The 15753-nt window shown below is 38.8% G+C and overlaps 1 protein-coding gene across 2 annotated transcripts in view; it reads left to right on the forward strand.

Annotated features, from left to right (window-relative positions):
* Window positions 1-15753, forward strand: part of dhx38 (DEAH (Asp-Glu-Ala-His) box polypeptide 38) — a 95309-nt gene that overhangs the window by 17364 nt on the left and 62192 nt on the right. For both annotated transcript variants that reach the window (XM_059993119.1, XM_059993120.1), the window contains exons 5-10: window positions 524-698; window positions 1852-1970; window positions 3160-3236; window positions 8526-8681; window positions 10352-10513; window positions 12095-12202. In XM_059993119.1, coding sequence (XP_059849102.1) covers window positions 524-698; window positions 1852-1970; window positions 3160-3236; window positions 8526-8681; window positions 10352-10513; window positions 12095-12202 — 797 coding nt within the window. The remainder of the gene's footprint in view (window positions 1-523; window positions 699-1851; window positions 1971-3159; window positions 3237-8525; window positions 8682-10351; window positions 10514-12094; window positions 12203-15753) is intronic.

Here is a 15753-nt window from a genome sequence, read left to right on the forward strand (position 1 = left end):
CAGATGATATGGGGATGAAGTTAGATAGTGGATTTGAAGAACAGGATTAGTCATAATCTTGTTAACTGGAAAATATGAGTTCAAGGGCCACTTAGTCTACTTTTGCTTAATAATGTTCTTAGTTCCCTGGATGTATTCCAGTGACTTTCCTAAATATTGAGAAAGCTTTAGTTTTGTGGCAGACTGCTAGCACTGCTCTCTTTCTAATAATAGTGCCTCCTGCATTTTAGATTATTTTAAAATCTGTGGACAGAAGGGCTCCAGTTCAGGGATTTTACCTTCTGTATTCGAATAGTTCTTTTAACAGTTTTTTTGCTTTGGGGGAATAGAGGAAAACTGTTAAACATTTTCATATTTACCACCAGCCTTGCCAAAGCTACAATAAACTCTTTGTCTCCAGCTCTTTCATTTACAAGATATAGAAAGAGTGAATGTGAACAGAAGATACTTTGGTGGCTTAGACTAAAATGAAACAGGCCTGATTTTAATATTTTGTGTCACTTGACATTGCCTTGTTTTATAGATGCTCTTACTCCTTCCCGATCTAGCTGGGATGATGATGACAGTGGGAATGGAAGTTATTCCCATCGATCTCAGTGGGAATCTCCATCTCCTACTCCCTCACAAAGGGATTTGGATAAAAGTGAAAGAAGTTATCGAAGTTCAGGTCGGGACACAGATAGGCGTGATAAGGAAAGGTATGTAAATAAGAAATGCAAAATAAGAAAGCTACTTTTAAGTGTAAGTTCTAATACTGTCATTCTGCTGCTGTTTCATCTTTCCAGAAAGGAGCTCTCGGGTGATGAGGGGAGCGGGGGTGGGGTTGGGGGGAGATACTACTGCTTATGACTGATGCTGTTGATAAAGCATCTGACACTGGTACTGACTGCAGCAATGATTTATTGTTGAGGAACTAGCAATTTACATAGTTATATCAATGACAGTAAGCACATCCCCATGGATAGACAGGGCAAATAGACCAGTGATATTTGAGCCTGTGTCCATCGTGTGTTTTGCTAACTGATCTCAAATCAAACTCGTATAGTAACTATCTGACTCATTGTTAGTTGGTGAAAGTGTAGTGTAGCTTAATACAATATTTATATAAAATGTTTTTATTGAATTTAATTAATATTATAGCAGTATTCAGTGACCTGTGTTCATTTCCACTGCTATCAGTAAGGAGCTTGTATGTTCTCTTTGTGACCACATGGGTTTCCAATAGGTGCTCTGGTTTCCTTCCACATTTTGAAGTTGTATGGGTTAGTAGGTTAATTGGGTAGATGGGTGCAACTGGGCAGCACTGGCTCATTTGGCTGTTAGGGCCTTATCTCTAAATAAACAAAAATACAAGGATTACTTCTCTGTACATAGCAGGAAGTACAATGGAAGGATCTCACAAATACACATTGGATCTTAGGGAGGAATCGCATGTACAGTAGCTTTTGATTCCTCAGTGCAGTATTTATTTTATTATATGATACTTTGGCATGGATATGGTGAAGGATATTTATTGCAACCTATTTGAGATAGTGTAGATTATGCTTATCTGTAACATACAAAAATTTAATGATTGAAAGACAGTTGTTTTGTTGGTTATTTCTTGGAGCTAAAAGACACATTGTTAGAGACTTGCTGCAATATCTATATCTAGTACAATGCTTCTATATTAATTAATTGAATAATTATAATGTTTAACAAATCAAAAGTACAATGTTTTGTAATGTATACATGTGCCATCCTTAGACTTAATTATGTAGGTTAGAAGCTTACTGCCTTGCCAGGCAAAAATCTTAGCTAAATAGTTGAATGTGAAGAAAAAAATTAAGTAATGGGATTCGATTGGTTCAGATCTAGAAGGATCCATTATGAAGAGGATACACCTTTACTGACACCATCATATAAATTCAATGAATGGGCTGATGACAGAAGGCATCTGGGAGCAACACCTCGACTTTCTAAAGGCAAAGGTATATTTTCATGAATTTGTCTGGTTATTGAAATAGTTACTTTAAAAGCCTATTAATTTTTTCACAGAATTTTAGCTCTGTTGGAGCTAGATCTCAGTATTGGAGATCTTTATCTTGATGGCTATAGAACTCATCACAATAGGAGTAGGGATAGGCCATTAGGCCCTTCAAGCCATTTAATTTGATTCTGGATGATCTATGCTGGCCTCAGCTTGTTTGCCATTTCTCAATACCCCTTTTCTTCGATCTATCAAATACTTATGCATCATTACATTAAATACTCGCTGTGGATTGTTAAAATGCCAGAGATTCACTACCCTCTGCAAAAAGATATTTCTTTGTGTCTCAGTTTTAAATGAACAGCCCCTAGTAATTTTGTCCCCTTGTCCAAGTTTTTCCCGCTGGTGAAACTATCTCACCTCTCATTCTTCTAAGCTCAAGGAAACTGATCCAAACTATTTATTTCTGAAGGCTGGTCAACCAAGAGACTTAACGGAGTCACAGAGTCATACAGCACAAACAGTCCCTTTAGTTTACTCCAGACATGTTGACCATTGAGTATCATCTATTATTTGTCCATTTGCTTGCATTTGGTCTTTTATGCCTTGTGATCAAGTACTAATCTAGATTTTAAGCATGTGAGAGTTTCTGCCTCTACCACCCTCTCAGTACATTCCAAACTGCAAACACTTACAGGTTAAAAGAAAATGATTGAATGTTCTGTAATCTCTTGTTCTTTACATTGAACCAGCCCCTTGGTTAAAGACACCTCTGCTATAGGGAAAAGTTTACTACTGCCTATGCCCTACATAATTTTATACACATTTGTGTGTCCCTATCAGCTTTCTTCACACCAAGAAAATAAAGCCAGTCACTCCTCATACTTGAAACATTCCACCCAGTGTAACACTGGCGAGTCCTTGGCACCCTCTTCAGAGCAGTACCATCCCTTGTGAGGTGACAAAAAAAAAACTATCATAGAAATTGAATTTCTCAATGGAAAATGAAGGCAGATGTTAATTTCAACATCAAGATATAGAATTTTGTGCAGAGCATGCAGAACATTTCAGAACATGTGAATTGGAAGTTTAACATAATCAACTAATGGTTAAAAAACATTCCTGCCTTGCAACTTTGATTGTTGTTTTGCTGTGTTAGATTAAACTGTAAACATCTTGAATCAATTTAGGTAGAAGAGAAGAAGGTAAAGATGGCATTTATTTTGAGAATGAAGATGAGCAAAGGCAGTGGGAAGAAGATCAAAGGGTAAGCTTCATTTTTAATTTAAAATAAAAACTTGCACAAAGTATTGAGCACTTGTTTATTTTTTGAGAGTTGTTCAAATTTCTGTGCTGGATGACTTTTTTATCTGCCACTTATGCTCTATGTATGATGGGAAAAAGTATCTTTTGCTACATGGTATATGGAATCACTGGCAAAGTATATTTTTTATTGTCCATGCCTAATTGTTCTTTAGAAAATGATGTATAGCAGGCAGCTTTGTTGTGGATGATCTTGAATAATGCTGGGCCTGGACGTGCAGATACTCCTGACTTTGCTTTCTAGAAGCTTTTCCAGAGGAAAGACTTTGTAGAGTCAGGAGGTGAGTCATTTGCAATCAGATAGCATTTCTGATGCTTTTATAGCATCAATATTTTTGTGGCCTGTCCAACTAATTTCCTAGTTAGTGGTGATAGGATTGTGACAGTGTAGATCTTGGCAAAGGTAATACCATTGAAAATTAACTCTGGATAGTTGGATTTTCTTGTTAGAAATGGATATTGTCCAGCACTCATATTGTGCAAATACTTACTGCCATTTATTCATTACGTGTTTGAAGATTGTTAAGGGTCTCATACTGCATTTAGAAATGGAGTGCTTCATTTTTTGAAAAGTCAAATGCAGCATAGTGTAGTACAGCACAGGCTCAGGATCACCATGTCTGCACTAACTATGATGCCAGTGTAACTAATATGAACTGCCTGCATGTGACCTCATGTGCCTGTCCAAAGGTTAAGCATTGCTATTGCCGTCTTCCTTAGCAGCATGATCCAGGCACCTAACACACTCTGTATATAAAACATTGCTGAAGTTAGCTTGTGAGAGATGGTAAGAAACTCAGAAGGATGCTCACATGGATTTCAATAAATATAGTTTTGAATTCCTTAGCTTTGCCTTAGGCACCCAAGTTGTTGGTTGAAAAGAGGACAACTCTATGAACCCTATGAACAACTCTAACAACCCTATGAACAACTTCAGTGATGAGTGATTGGTCTGTGGCCTCTAACAACCCTATGAACAACTTCAGTGATGAGTGATTGGTCTGTGGCCTCAGTATAGTTTTTGTGCTTGGTTTTCATGCCCTCGATTCTCTCTATAGTCCCAAATTCTGTTTCAACCTTAAACATGAGTAATATCTCAACGTCAATAATTCTTATGGTTGAACATTTTAAAAAGAAATCACAATTTTCTGGGAGTAACATTTCCTCCTCATTTCATTCTTATGTGGTTGATCCCATTTCCTGACAATTTGTTCTTCAAGTTCCGGACACTCCTACTAGAGGAAACATCTATCAGCATCTACCTTGGAGTCTTGCAATGTTTTAAAAAGGTTGCTTCTTTATTGCAAACATTAGAGCAGGTGTTCCCAACCTTTTTTATGCCATGGACTCCTATTATTAACTGAGGGCTCTGTGGACCCCAGGTTGAGAACCTTTGCGCTAGAGAATATCCTATGCAATCTTAATCCTATGCAGTTTCGTAAATATGTGTCTATTGCCTTTAATGCATGTATATATGTCCTTGAATATGGAGACCAAAGCTATTCACAGTTGAGATATCACCACTGCCCTGTAGAGTTGAAGCAAAACTGTTCTATTCCCTCCTGCAATGAAGTCAGAATTTGTTATTTTGGCATGAGAGGCTAGCAAGTCATGGCCTTTGTTTATCTTGCATAGGGATGTACAGATCTCTTTGATCACTAAGATATTATAGTCATGCACAATTTGAATAATATTTTGTATTATTCTTCCCATACGGAACCACCTCAAATTTCACAATGCTCAATTTGTCTTTGATACTTCCTGTTTTCATTTCTAATTTAAAATTATAGCGAGAAATACAGTACAGAATTCTTTCTCCAATTTCACCAACTCACATAAGATCATACCATTCGGATAGACACAGAACAGTTTTCAGTGGTCAATTTTCCTATTGACTTTGGAATGTGGGAGGAAACTGGAGCACCCGGGACAAACTCATCACAGAGAGAATGTGAATTTGGTTTCCATTTACCATTGCATTGTCAGCAAACTTCTTTCATCACCTTTTACTTGTCCACCAGACCTCAAGACTACATGTAGGACAACAGAGTTTTGATCTGACTAATGGATTGTGCAACTGCTTTTGCTGTTCAGTGTGCATGTGAGAGTCAGTATTGGAACTTCAGCTTAGTACTTAGTCATTATGCAAGCCATGTTTCGTTCTCATGATGCCATTTTGTATCAGCTTTGGTTCTCTGGCAGTACAGGGGTATATTGGCCCTTAAGGTTGTAGATTGTGGCAAGTGTGTTAGGATTACCCACAGTGCCCCATATTCCCAGATACGAATTGCTACTTAATAATTGCTTTGATCTGAACACAGTGATAGTGCTACACAACACTATGGAGGGTATCCTTTCTGTGAAGATGTGAATTTGTCTTCTCAAGTCAAGAAGAGATGGACTTACAAAAGGTAGATTAGGAATACATTCAATTTGGATTATTCTTTGCATTGATTGGTTTCAACCTCTCACTACTACGGGCAGAGGTTCCCACTTGCTTCAAAAAGGCAACAATTATACCAGTGCCAAAGAAGAAGAACATGGGCTGCCTTAACAACTATCACCCAGTAGCACTCACATCGACAGTGATGAAATGCTTTGAGAGGTTGGTTATGACTAGACTGAACTCCTGCCTCAGCAAGGACCTGGACCCACTGCAATTTACCTGTCGTCATAATAGGTCAAGAGCAGACACAATCTCAATGGCTGTTCACACGGCTCTAGACCAACTAGACAATACAAACACCAGGATGCTGTTCATTGACTATAGCTCAGCATTTAATACCATCATTCCCTCAATCCTAATTGAGAAGTTGCAGAACCTGGGCCTCTGTACCTCTCTCTGCAATTGGATCCTCGACTTCCTAACTGGAAGACCACAGTCTGTGTGGATTGGTGATAACATATTCTCTTCACTGACGATCAGCATTGGCGCACCTCAGGGGTGTGTGCTTAGCCCACTGCTGTACTCTCTGTATACACGTGACTGTGTGGCTAGGCATACCTCAAACACCATCTACAAATTTGCTGACGATACAACCATTGTTGGTAGAGTCTCAGTTGGTGACGAGAGGGCGTACAGGAGTGAGATATGCCAACTAGTAGAATGGTGCCGCAGCAACCATCTGGCACGCAACGTCAGTAGGACGAAAGAGCTGATTGTGGACTTCAGGAAGAGTAAGACGAAGGAACACATGCCAATCCTCATAGAGGGATCAGAAGTGGAGAGAATGAGCAGCTTCAAGTTCCTGGGTGTCAAGGTTTTTGAGGATCTAACCTCCTCATATTGATGCAGTTATAAGGAAGGCAATACAGCGGCTATATTTTATTAGGAGTTTGAAGTGATTTGGCATGTCAACAAATATGCTCATAAACTTCTATAGATGTACCGTGGAGAGCATTCTGATAGGCTGCATCACTGTCTGGTATGGAGGGGCTACTGCACAGGACTGAAAGAAGCTGCAGAAGGTTGTAAATCTAGTCAGCTCCATCTTGGGCACTAGCCTACGAAGTACCCAGGACATCTTTAGGAAGCGGTGTCTCAGAAAGGCAGCGTCCATTTTTAAAGACCTCCAACACCAAGGGCATGCACTTTTCTCATTGTTATGGTAAAGTAGCAGATATAGAAGCCTGAAGGCACACACTCAGCGATTCAGGAACAGCTTCTTCCCTTCTTCCATCTGATTCCTAAATGGACATTGAAGCTTTGGACACTACCTCACTTTTTTAATGTATAGTATTTCTATTTTTGCATATTTTTTTCTTAATCTATGCAATATATGTAGTTGATTTACTTGTTTATTTATTTTTTATTTAGTATTTTCTTTCCTCTTTGCTAGATTATGTATCATTGAACTGCTGCTGCTAAGTTAACAATTTCATGTCACATGTCAGTGATACTAAACCTGATTCAGATTCAGATTCAGATTGTTACCTACCACATGAAGCCAAGCATCCATGTCCTTTATGATTAGACCAAATCAGTTAGTAATAATGTTCATGAGCAACTTTCAATGATGGGCATTTAACAACCCCATGCAAGATATATCCAGGGAATTTGACATATGCATTTGAGATATTGGCTGTGAGATATCAATGCGATAGCCATGGGGGATTTCAGTATGCTGGTGGATTGGGCAAATCCGGTTGGTTTTGGATTCCAAGAGGGGGTCTTTGTAGAATGCCTATGAGATAGATTTTTAGAGCAGCTTGTGATTGAGCCCACAAGGGGAAAGACAATCTGGTTTGGGTGTTGTGTAATGAGCCAGATTTGATTCGGGAACTTAAAGGAACCCTTGGGAGGCAGAGATCATAATATGATAGAATTCACCCTGCAGTTTGAGAAGGAGAAGATAAAGTCAGATGCATCAGTATTACAGTGAAGTAAAGGGAATTGCTGAGGCATGAGAGAGGAGCTGTCCAAAGTTAATTGGAAAGGCATGGATGACGGGAGAACAGCAATGGGTGGAATTTCTGGGGGCAATTTGAAAGGTGTAGGATAGATAGATCCCAGGGATGAAGTAGTATTCTAAAAGGAGGATGAGGCAACATCAGCTGACAAGGGAAGTCAAAGGCTGCATAAAAGGAAAAGACAACACTGTGATCATACAGTAGTCCTGTGGTACTAAGCAGGTCTGATAAAGTAAATATTTAATAATTTGCTATGTGATTGTTCAATGATTCAGCTTATGACTTAGTGAGACTCCTTTACTTTGCTCACTTTAAACTTGTGGGTTTTATTGTGAAAATTTATTATACTGCTGCACAACATCTTAAAAAAGTGAATTAAGTGTGTTATTAGTATGATTGAAATATTCACCAGTCTGAAATATCAAAGTCTGACGCCAGATTTTCAGAGCTTTAAGGCAACTTAAATTATGTTCTTAGTGGATTTGAATGCAAGATCAAGTATAGTATAACTGTAGAAGCCCAAAAAAACTGGCAGCGGACATTTAATCACTGGTGCATTATAAATTGTCAAGTCTGTCTGGAAAGTTTTCAAATGTGATTTTTCCATTGGTAATTTTGCACATTTTGATTATAGTCCAACTATGGTTGTAAGGTTTAAGGCAAGGCAATTTGCATTTACAGAATTTACAGACCATTTACAGAATCCTTGTAAAAGATTGGGTGTGAGAAGGTGGCTGGGAAGGTGCTGAAAGAAAACATAATTTTCAATTTTATTTGACAAATCATCTTAATATTATTTCATGTGTGTTTGAATTTTCCATAGCAAGCAGATAGAGATTGGTACATGATGGATGAAGGACATGATGACTTCCATAATCCTCTGGCATACACTTCAGAAGAATATGTGAGGAAACGGGAACAATTACTGCAAAAACAGACTCAGAAGAGAATTTCTGCTCAGAGAAGACAAATTAATGAGGTACAGATAATATTTTAAATTTATCTATCACCCTAGTTTGTTGAAAGCATCTAGAAAAAAAATCATACAATGTATAAATGTCCTATTCCAGGGTATTTCTAGAATATGCAATTTTAAGATGCATAAACCAACCAAAAACTCACTTTAAGAATCCAGTTGGTATTTTAAGAATCCAGTTGGTATTAACATGTGATGTTAGCTGAATCCTCTGTTTTCTATGCTTTAGAATTCACATTTGTCAAAAATTATAGATAATCATCAGGAACCTGTAAAAGATTTGGACAACTGCTTTCCATTTTCTTTCACATTTTATTCAAGTACAATTGATTCTGGTTATTGGGCCATCAGTTATTCAGGGCAGCTGCTAACTTTGGATAACAAATTAATTGAGAACAAAAATTAATCAAGAAAATAGCCAGGATTACATTTGTTTATTTGGGACACTATGCCACTTAATTGGGGCAGGAGACTTGCTGAGCAGCTTCTAACAAGTGTCAATCATGTGCACTTGTGTGGTTAGACACGACACTGTGCTTGGAGCGGACAATTTTTAAACAGTGTCTATTGTGTGTGTTTTCAAAGAGTAGTAGTTTTTGTCACTGATAGTTGGCAAGAAAAAAGCAGTAAGACAATTTGGAAATGTTTTGTTCACCATGGTTTCAAGCATTTAGGCTTGGAGACACCAGAAAAGGCCAGAAGTGAAAATGAAAAGATTTCACTACTTCAGTAAGTTAGGAATTATGAAGGACTTGAAGGTATTGACAATCATCTTGAATTTTAAAATGAATATGACTGCAGTCCATTATCTGCACTGGGTATCTGTGCTGATTTTGTTCAGTTGCAGTCCATCAAAAGAACATTGCAGCATATGGTAGATGCTGTATAACTACAGGTGGCTCCCGTCTTTTGAACGTTCACTTTACGACAGCTCGCTGTTATGAAAGATCTACATTAGTTATCTGTTTTCGCTAGCTGAAGAGTGTTTTCACTCATATGAAAAAAGGCAGCACGCGCCCCGTGCAGCCAGGCTCCTCCCCAGAATTGCATTCTAGCCACCGTTGCTTAAACACGTGCCTATGAACATCTGTGCTTTATCTCGATTTATTTTGTGCACCCATTAACAAGCTGAGTTCTAAGGTATCGGAAAAGCCTGCAAGAGCTCATAAGGGTGTTAAACTTAGTGTAAAACTAGACGTAATTAAGCGTTTCGATCGTGGTGAACTAAGTAAGGACATTGTCCGCGTATTGAACTTGAGTGTTTCCGCTGAGAGTGCTTGCGTGAGATTTTTGCTACACTAGACAGTGCTGCAATGATTGCAGAAAAGTATTTCTATTTTATATAGGCTGTGTATTTATCATATCATCCGTCTTCTACTATGTGTTACTGTTATTTTAGGTTTTTTGTGTTATTTGGCATGATTTTGTAAGTTATTTTTTGGGTCTGGGAACTCTCACAAATTTTTCCCATATAAATGAATGGTAATTGCTTTTTCACTTTATGACATTCCGGCTTACGAACCGTTTCATAGAAACGCTCTACCTTCGGACAGCGAGGGGAACCTGTATTAGGAACTAATACACAATGTTATAGTATCGTAGAGATTTTGGTAGTGTTCTAATTTGTTCTGTATTTCACATAAATATATAAATTGTTACTTGCTGTTTTGCAGGATAATGAGCGATGGGAAACAAATAGAATGTTAACCAGTGGTGTGGTTCAGCGTCTAGAAGTGGATGAAGATTTTGAAGAGGACAATGCAACTAGAGTTCATTTATTGGTGCACAATTTAGTGCCACCCTTCTTGGATGGACGGATTGTCTTCACCAAGCAGGTAAGTCTGATTTGAAGTTAGCCAACAGCCGGCTGTATTATTTTTAAAGTTTTTTGATAGCCTAAAATCAGGTTCTAAACCTGTCTCTGAATACCGTAATGCAGAAGTTGAGATTAAACAGAGCGTGGATTTATAAAAGGAAAATTATATTTAACTAATCTACTGGAGTTCTTTGAGGGTATGATTATTGGAATGCTTAATGGTGAAAACCAGTGGCTGTGGTGTATCTGATTTTCAGGAAGTCTTTTGATGAAGTCTCACACAGGAGGTTGGTCAACAAGGTTTGAATATGGATTGATAATTGATTATCAGATTGGAAACAAGAAGTGGAAATGAATGTTGGGTACAGTAAGAATTAATGCTTGGACCTCTGTATTTATGATTCTGATCAGTGATTTGCCTGAGGAGACCAAATGTTATGTTTCTAAGTTTGTTGATGGTACAAAACTAGGTGAGATTGTAAATATGGAGGAGTCTTTAAGAGAATATTGACAAATTGATTTGGTGTGTGTGATATATGGAAAATTCCGAAGATATCCACTTTGGTATTGTTTGTTTGTTTTGTGCCATTTATGACATGGATGATCATGGTCTTTCCATGACCATGATTGTTTTTGACAAATTTTTCTGCAAATGTTGTTACCATTCCCTTCTGGGTGGTGTCTTTACAAGACAGGTGACCCCAACCATTATCAATACTCTTAAGAAATTGTCTGCCTGGCATCAGTGGTTGCATAACCTGGATTGTGATATGCAGCAGCTACTCATATGGCTATCCATCACCTGCTCCCATGGCTTCACGTGACCCTGATCGGGGTGGGGGTGCATGGAGTACTAAGCAGGTGCCACACCTTGCTTAAGGGTGACCTGCAGACTAGCAGAAGGAAGGAGTGCCTTATACCTCCTGTGGTAGAGACTAAGCTCCACCCTGCTACCTAACTTTGGTATACATAACAGAAAAACGATATATTGTACATGGTGAATATTTATACACAAAGAGAATTAGGTAAAGTAACACAATGGTGCAGCAAGTAATTAGGAAGACAAATGATATGTTGGCTTTTATTGTGAGAGGATTTCTGTTTGGGGTAAATATAGTTTACTGAAATTAAATTGAACCTTGGTGAAGCTGCAGCTGGTGTTTTGGAATATATATAGTACTGAAAAGTTGCAGTAAATATTAAGAAGATAAATGTCATGCACAAAGGATGAGAAGTATGAAGAGAGATTGAGTAGACAAAGCTGTATTCTCCAGAATTCAGATGCTTGCAAAATACTACATAGTTTGACAACTTGGTTTATGTTTCCACTGGCTACAGAGTCTAGACATGGAGGTCACCATGTCAGAATTTTGGACTAAGCAAAAAAACCTCTTCAACGGGTGATGAATTTTTGGAATTATGAGTTCTCAGCCATTGATTTTATTCTAGGCAGAGCAGTTGATTTCTGGATATGAGGAAATCCAGAGATATTAGTATTGTGGAGGAAAATGGCAGAGCAGCCATGAACTTGATGAATGGTAAAGCAGGCTTGAAGGATCTTGTGTTCCTAATTCATATTCTGTTTTTTGTTTTTGTGCAGCCTGAGCCAGTGATTCCAGTAAAAGATGCTACATCCGATATGGCAATAATCTCTCGAAAAGGAAGCCAGCTAGTGCGTAGACACCGTGAGCAGAAGGAGCGCAAAAAGGTAAATGGATTGAAGAAATGTCTTGTAATTTTAATTGTAGGGATGACTTGTTACAAGCTGAGAGGATTGGTTTCTTTCAAAATGTGTAATTTGAATGAGAACATAAAGTTTGTAATTAAGAAACCTTTTGACTAAGAGCAATTCACTAATTCAAGATTTGAAGCCAATGTTTCTCTTCTTTAAATTATTAAGTAAATACTTTCCTGTGTAAACTTCAAGATGCCCACTGAATATCTTATAATTGTATGTCACTCTTTGACAAACACAATGGGACTTATTTACTTCTGATTACTGTATACGTTTTATATACAATATCTTTAGATTCAATTTTGAATAGTGCTATGATGCCTACCATTCTGGTATAGCTATTCCAAGGATTTACCATTGAATATATTTTTTGGAAACATAGAAAACCTACAGCACAATCCAGGCCCTTCAGCCCACCAAGTTATGCCAAATATACCTTAGAAATCACTGGGCTTACCTATAGCCCTCTATTTTACTAAGCTCCATGTAGCTATCTAAAAGTCTCTTAAAAGACCCTATCGTATCCACCTCCACCACTGTTGCTGGCAGCCCATTCCACGCACTCACCACTCTCTGAATAAAAAACTTACCCCTGACATCTCCTCTGTACCTACTCCCCAGCACCTTAAACCTGTGTCCTCTTATGGCAACCATTTCAGCCCTGGAAAAATGCCTCTGACTTCCACGCAATCAATGCTTCTCATCATCTTATTCAGCTCTATCAGGTCACCTCTCATCCTCTGTCTCTCCAAGGAGAAAAGGCCGAGTTCACTCAATCTGTTCTCATAAGGTGTGCTCCCCAATCCAGGCAACATCCTTCTAAATCTCCTCTACACCCTTTCTATGGCTTCCACATCCTTCCTGTAGTGAGAGGACCAGAACTGAGCACAGTACTCCAAGTGGGTTCTGACTAGGGTCCTATATAGCTACAACATTACCTCTCGGCTCCTAAATTCAGTTCCACGATTGATGAAGGCCAATACTCCATACGCTTTTTTAACCACAGAGTCAACCTGCGCAGCTGCTTTGAGTGTCCTATGGACTCGGACCTCAAGATTCCTTTGATCCTCCACACTGCCAAAAATCTTACCATTAATACTATATTCTGCCATTATATTTGACCTACCAAAATGAACCATTTCACACTTATCTGGGTTGAACTCCATCTGCCACTTCTTAGCTCAGTTTTGCATCCTATCAATGTCCCGCTGTAACTTCCGATAGCCCTCCACACTATCCACAACACCTCCAACCTTTGTGTCATCAGCAAACTTACTAACCCATCCCTCCAGTTCCTCATCCAGGTCAATTATAAAAATCACAAAGAGTAAGGGTCCCAGAACGGTTCCCTGAGGCACCCCACTGGTGACTGACCTCCATGCAGAATATGACCTGTCTACAACCACTCTTTGCCTTCTGTTGGCAAGCCAGTTCTAGATCCACAAAGCAATGTCCCCTTGGATCCCATGCCTCCTTACTTTCTCAATAAGCCTTGCATGGGGTACCTTATCAAATGCCTTGCTGAAATCCATACACACTACATCTACTGCTCTTCCTTCATCAATGTGTTCAGTCACATCCTCAAAAAATTCAGTCAGGCTCGTAAGGCACGACCTGCCCTTGACAAAGTCTTGCTGACTACTCCTAATCATATTATACCTCTCCAAATGTTCATAAATCCTGCCTCTCAGGATCTTCTCCATCAGCTTACCAACCACTGAGGTAAGACTCACTGATCTATAATTTCCTGGGCTATCTCTACTCCCTTTCTTGAATAATGCAACCCTCCAATCTTCTGGGACATCTCCCGTCCCCATTGATGATGCAAAGATCATCGCCAGAGGCTCAGCAATCTCCTCCCTCGCCTCCCACAGTAGCCTGGGGTACATCTCATCTGGTCCCAGCGACTTACCCAACTTGATACTTTCCAAAAGCTCCAGCACATCCTCTTTCTTAATATCTACATGCTCAAGCTTTTCAGTCTGCTGAAATTCATCACTACAATCACTAAGATCCTTTTCCATAGTGAATACTGAAGTATTCATTAAGTACCTGTGCTATTTCCTCCAGTTCCATACACACTTTGCCACTATCACACTTGATAGGTCCAATTCTTTCACATTTTATCCTCTTGCTCTTCACATACTTGTAGAATGCCTTGGGGTTTTACTTAATCCTGCCTGCCAAGGCCTTCTCTTTGTCCCCTTCTGGTTCTCCTAATTTCCTTCTTAAGCCCTTTCCTATTAGCCTTATAATCTTCCAGATCTCTAACATTACCTAGTTCTCTGAACCTTTTGTAAGCTTTTCTTTTCTTCTTGACTAGATTTATTACAGCCTTTGTACACCACGGTTCCTGTATTCTACCATCTCTTCCCTGTCTTATTGGAACATACCTCTACAGAACTCCACACAAATATCCCCTGAATATTTGCACATTTTTTCTGTGCCTTTTCCTGAGAACATCTGCTTCCAAATTAAGCTTCCAGGTTCCTGCCCCATAATTCCCCATACTCCAATTAAACACTTTTTTAACTTGTCTATTCCTATCTCTCTCCAATGCTATTGTAAAGGAGACAGAATTATGATCACTATCTCCAAATCCAAAATGCTCTCCCACACTGAGAGATCTGGCACTTGACCAGGTTCATTTCCCAATACCAAATCAAGTACAGCCTCTCCTCTTGTAGGCCTATCTACATATTGTGTCAAGAAACCTTCTGAACACACCTAACAAACTCCACCCCACCTTGCTGTACAGAGATGCCAATCGATATTTGGGAAATTAAAATCTCCCATCACGACAACTCTTATTATTTACACTAGAGCGTTGAGTTATTTCACTCCTCATGGGATTTGCCACCTTTATAAATTTATGTCAAAACAGCAGGTTATTATTGTTGTTTTATGATAACAGTTGAACCTTTATGTTTCAATTTTCCCTCATCACAAAATGCTATTTATGAAGATTGATTAATGAAGAATTGATTTTCAGGACTAGGTGAAGACCAGTTACACTCTATCCTTACTAGGGATAGAGGGATAGTGAGAATGGAAGAGTGAAATAGATGAAGTCTTTTGACTGTTATATGAGGGCAAACTGATTAAGAATATAGAGAGATATTCAGAAGAACCTGAGTGTAAAGTGCTGCCATTTGGAACAGATATGTCAGTGATGGAGGAACTATGAGAATGGAATGCAGTCTTTAGAGGAGTGGGTTGGGAGGACATGAAATATAAACTTGATAGGTTTAGATTTACAATGTGTTTGTCATTAACCTATTCCCTCTGATGGGGACAGGTATTGTAAAGAGAAGTGAAAAGCCCAAGATGAACCTTGTTCAGAATAAGTGCAGGTTAGAAAGTAGCAGCTAAAAGTTTTGGGTTCCTTAATGAGTGTAGAAAACAGCACTGATAGAGTCATCAATATACTGGAAAAATTATGTAAGGGAGGGTGCATGATTAGAACTAAACCTTGAGTTTTCACATAACTCATAAAAAGAGTGGTGTTGCTTGGGCATACGTTA

The sequence above is a fragment of the Hypanus sabinus genome, chromosome 17 (assembly GCF_030144855.1).
Source record: "Hypanus sabinus isolate sHypSab1 chromosome 17, sHypSab1.hap1, whole genome shotgun sequence".
NCBI lineage: Eukaryota > Metazoa > Chordata > Chondrichthyes > Myliobatiformes > Dasyatidae > Hypanus > Hypanus sabinus.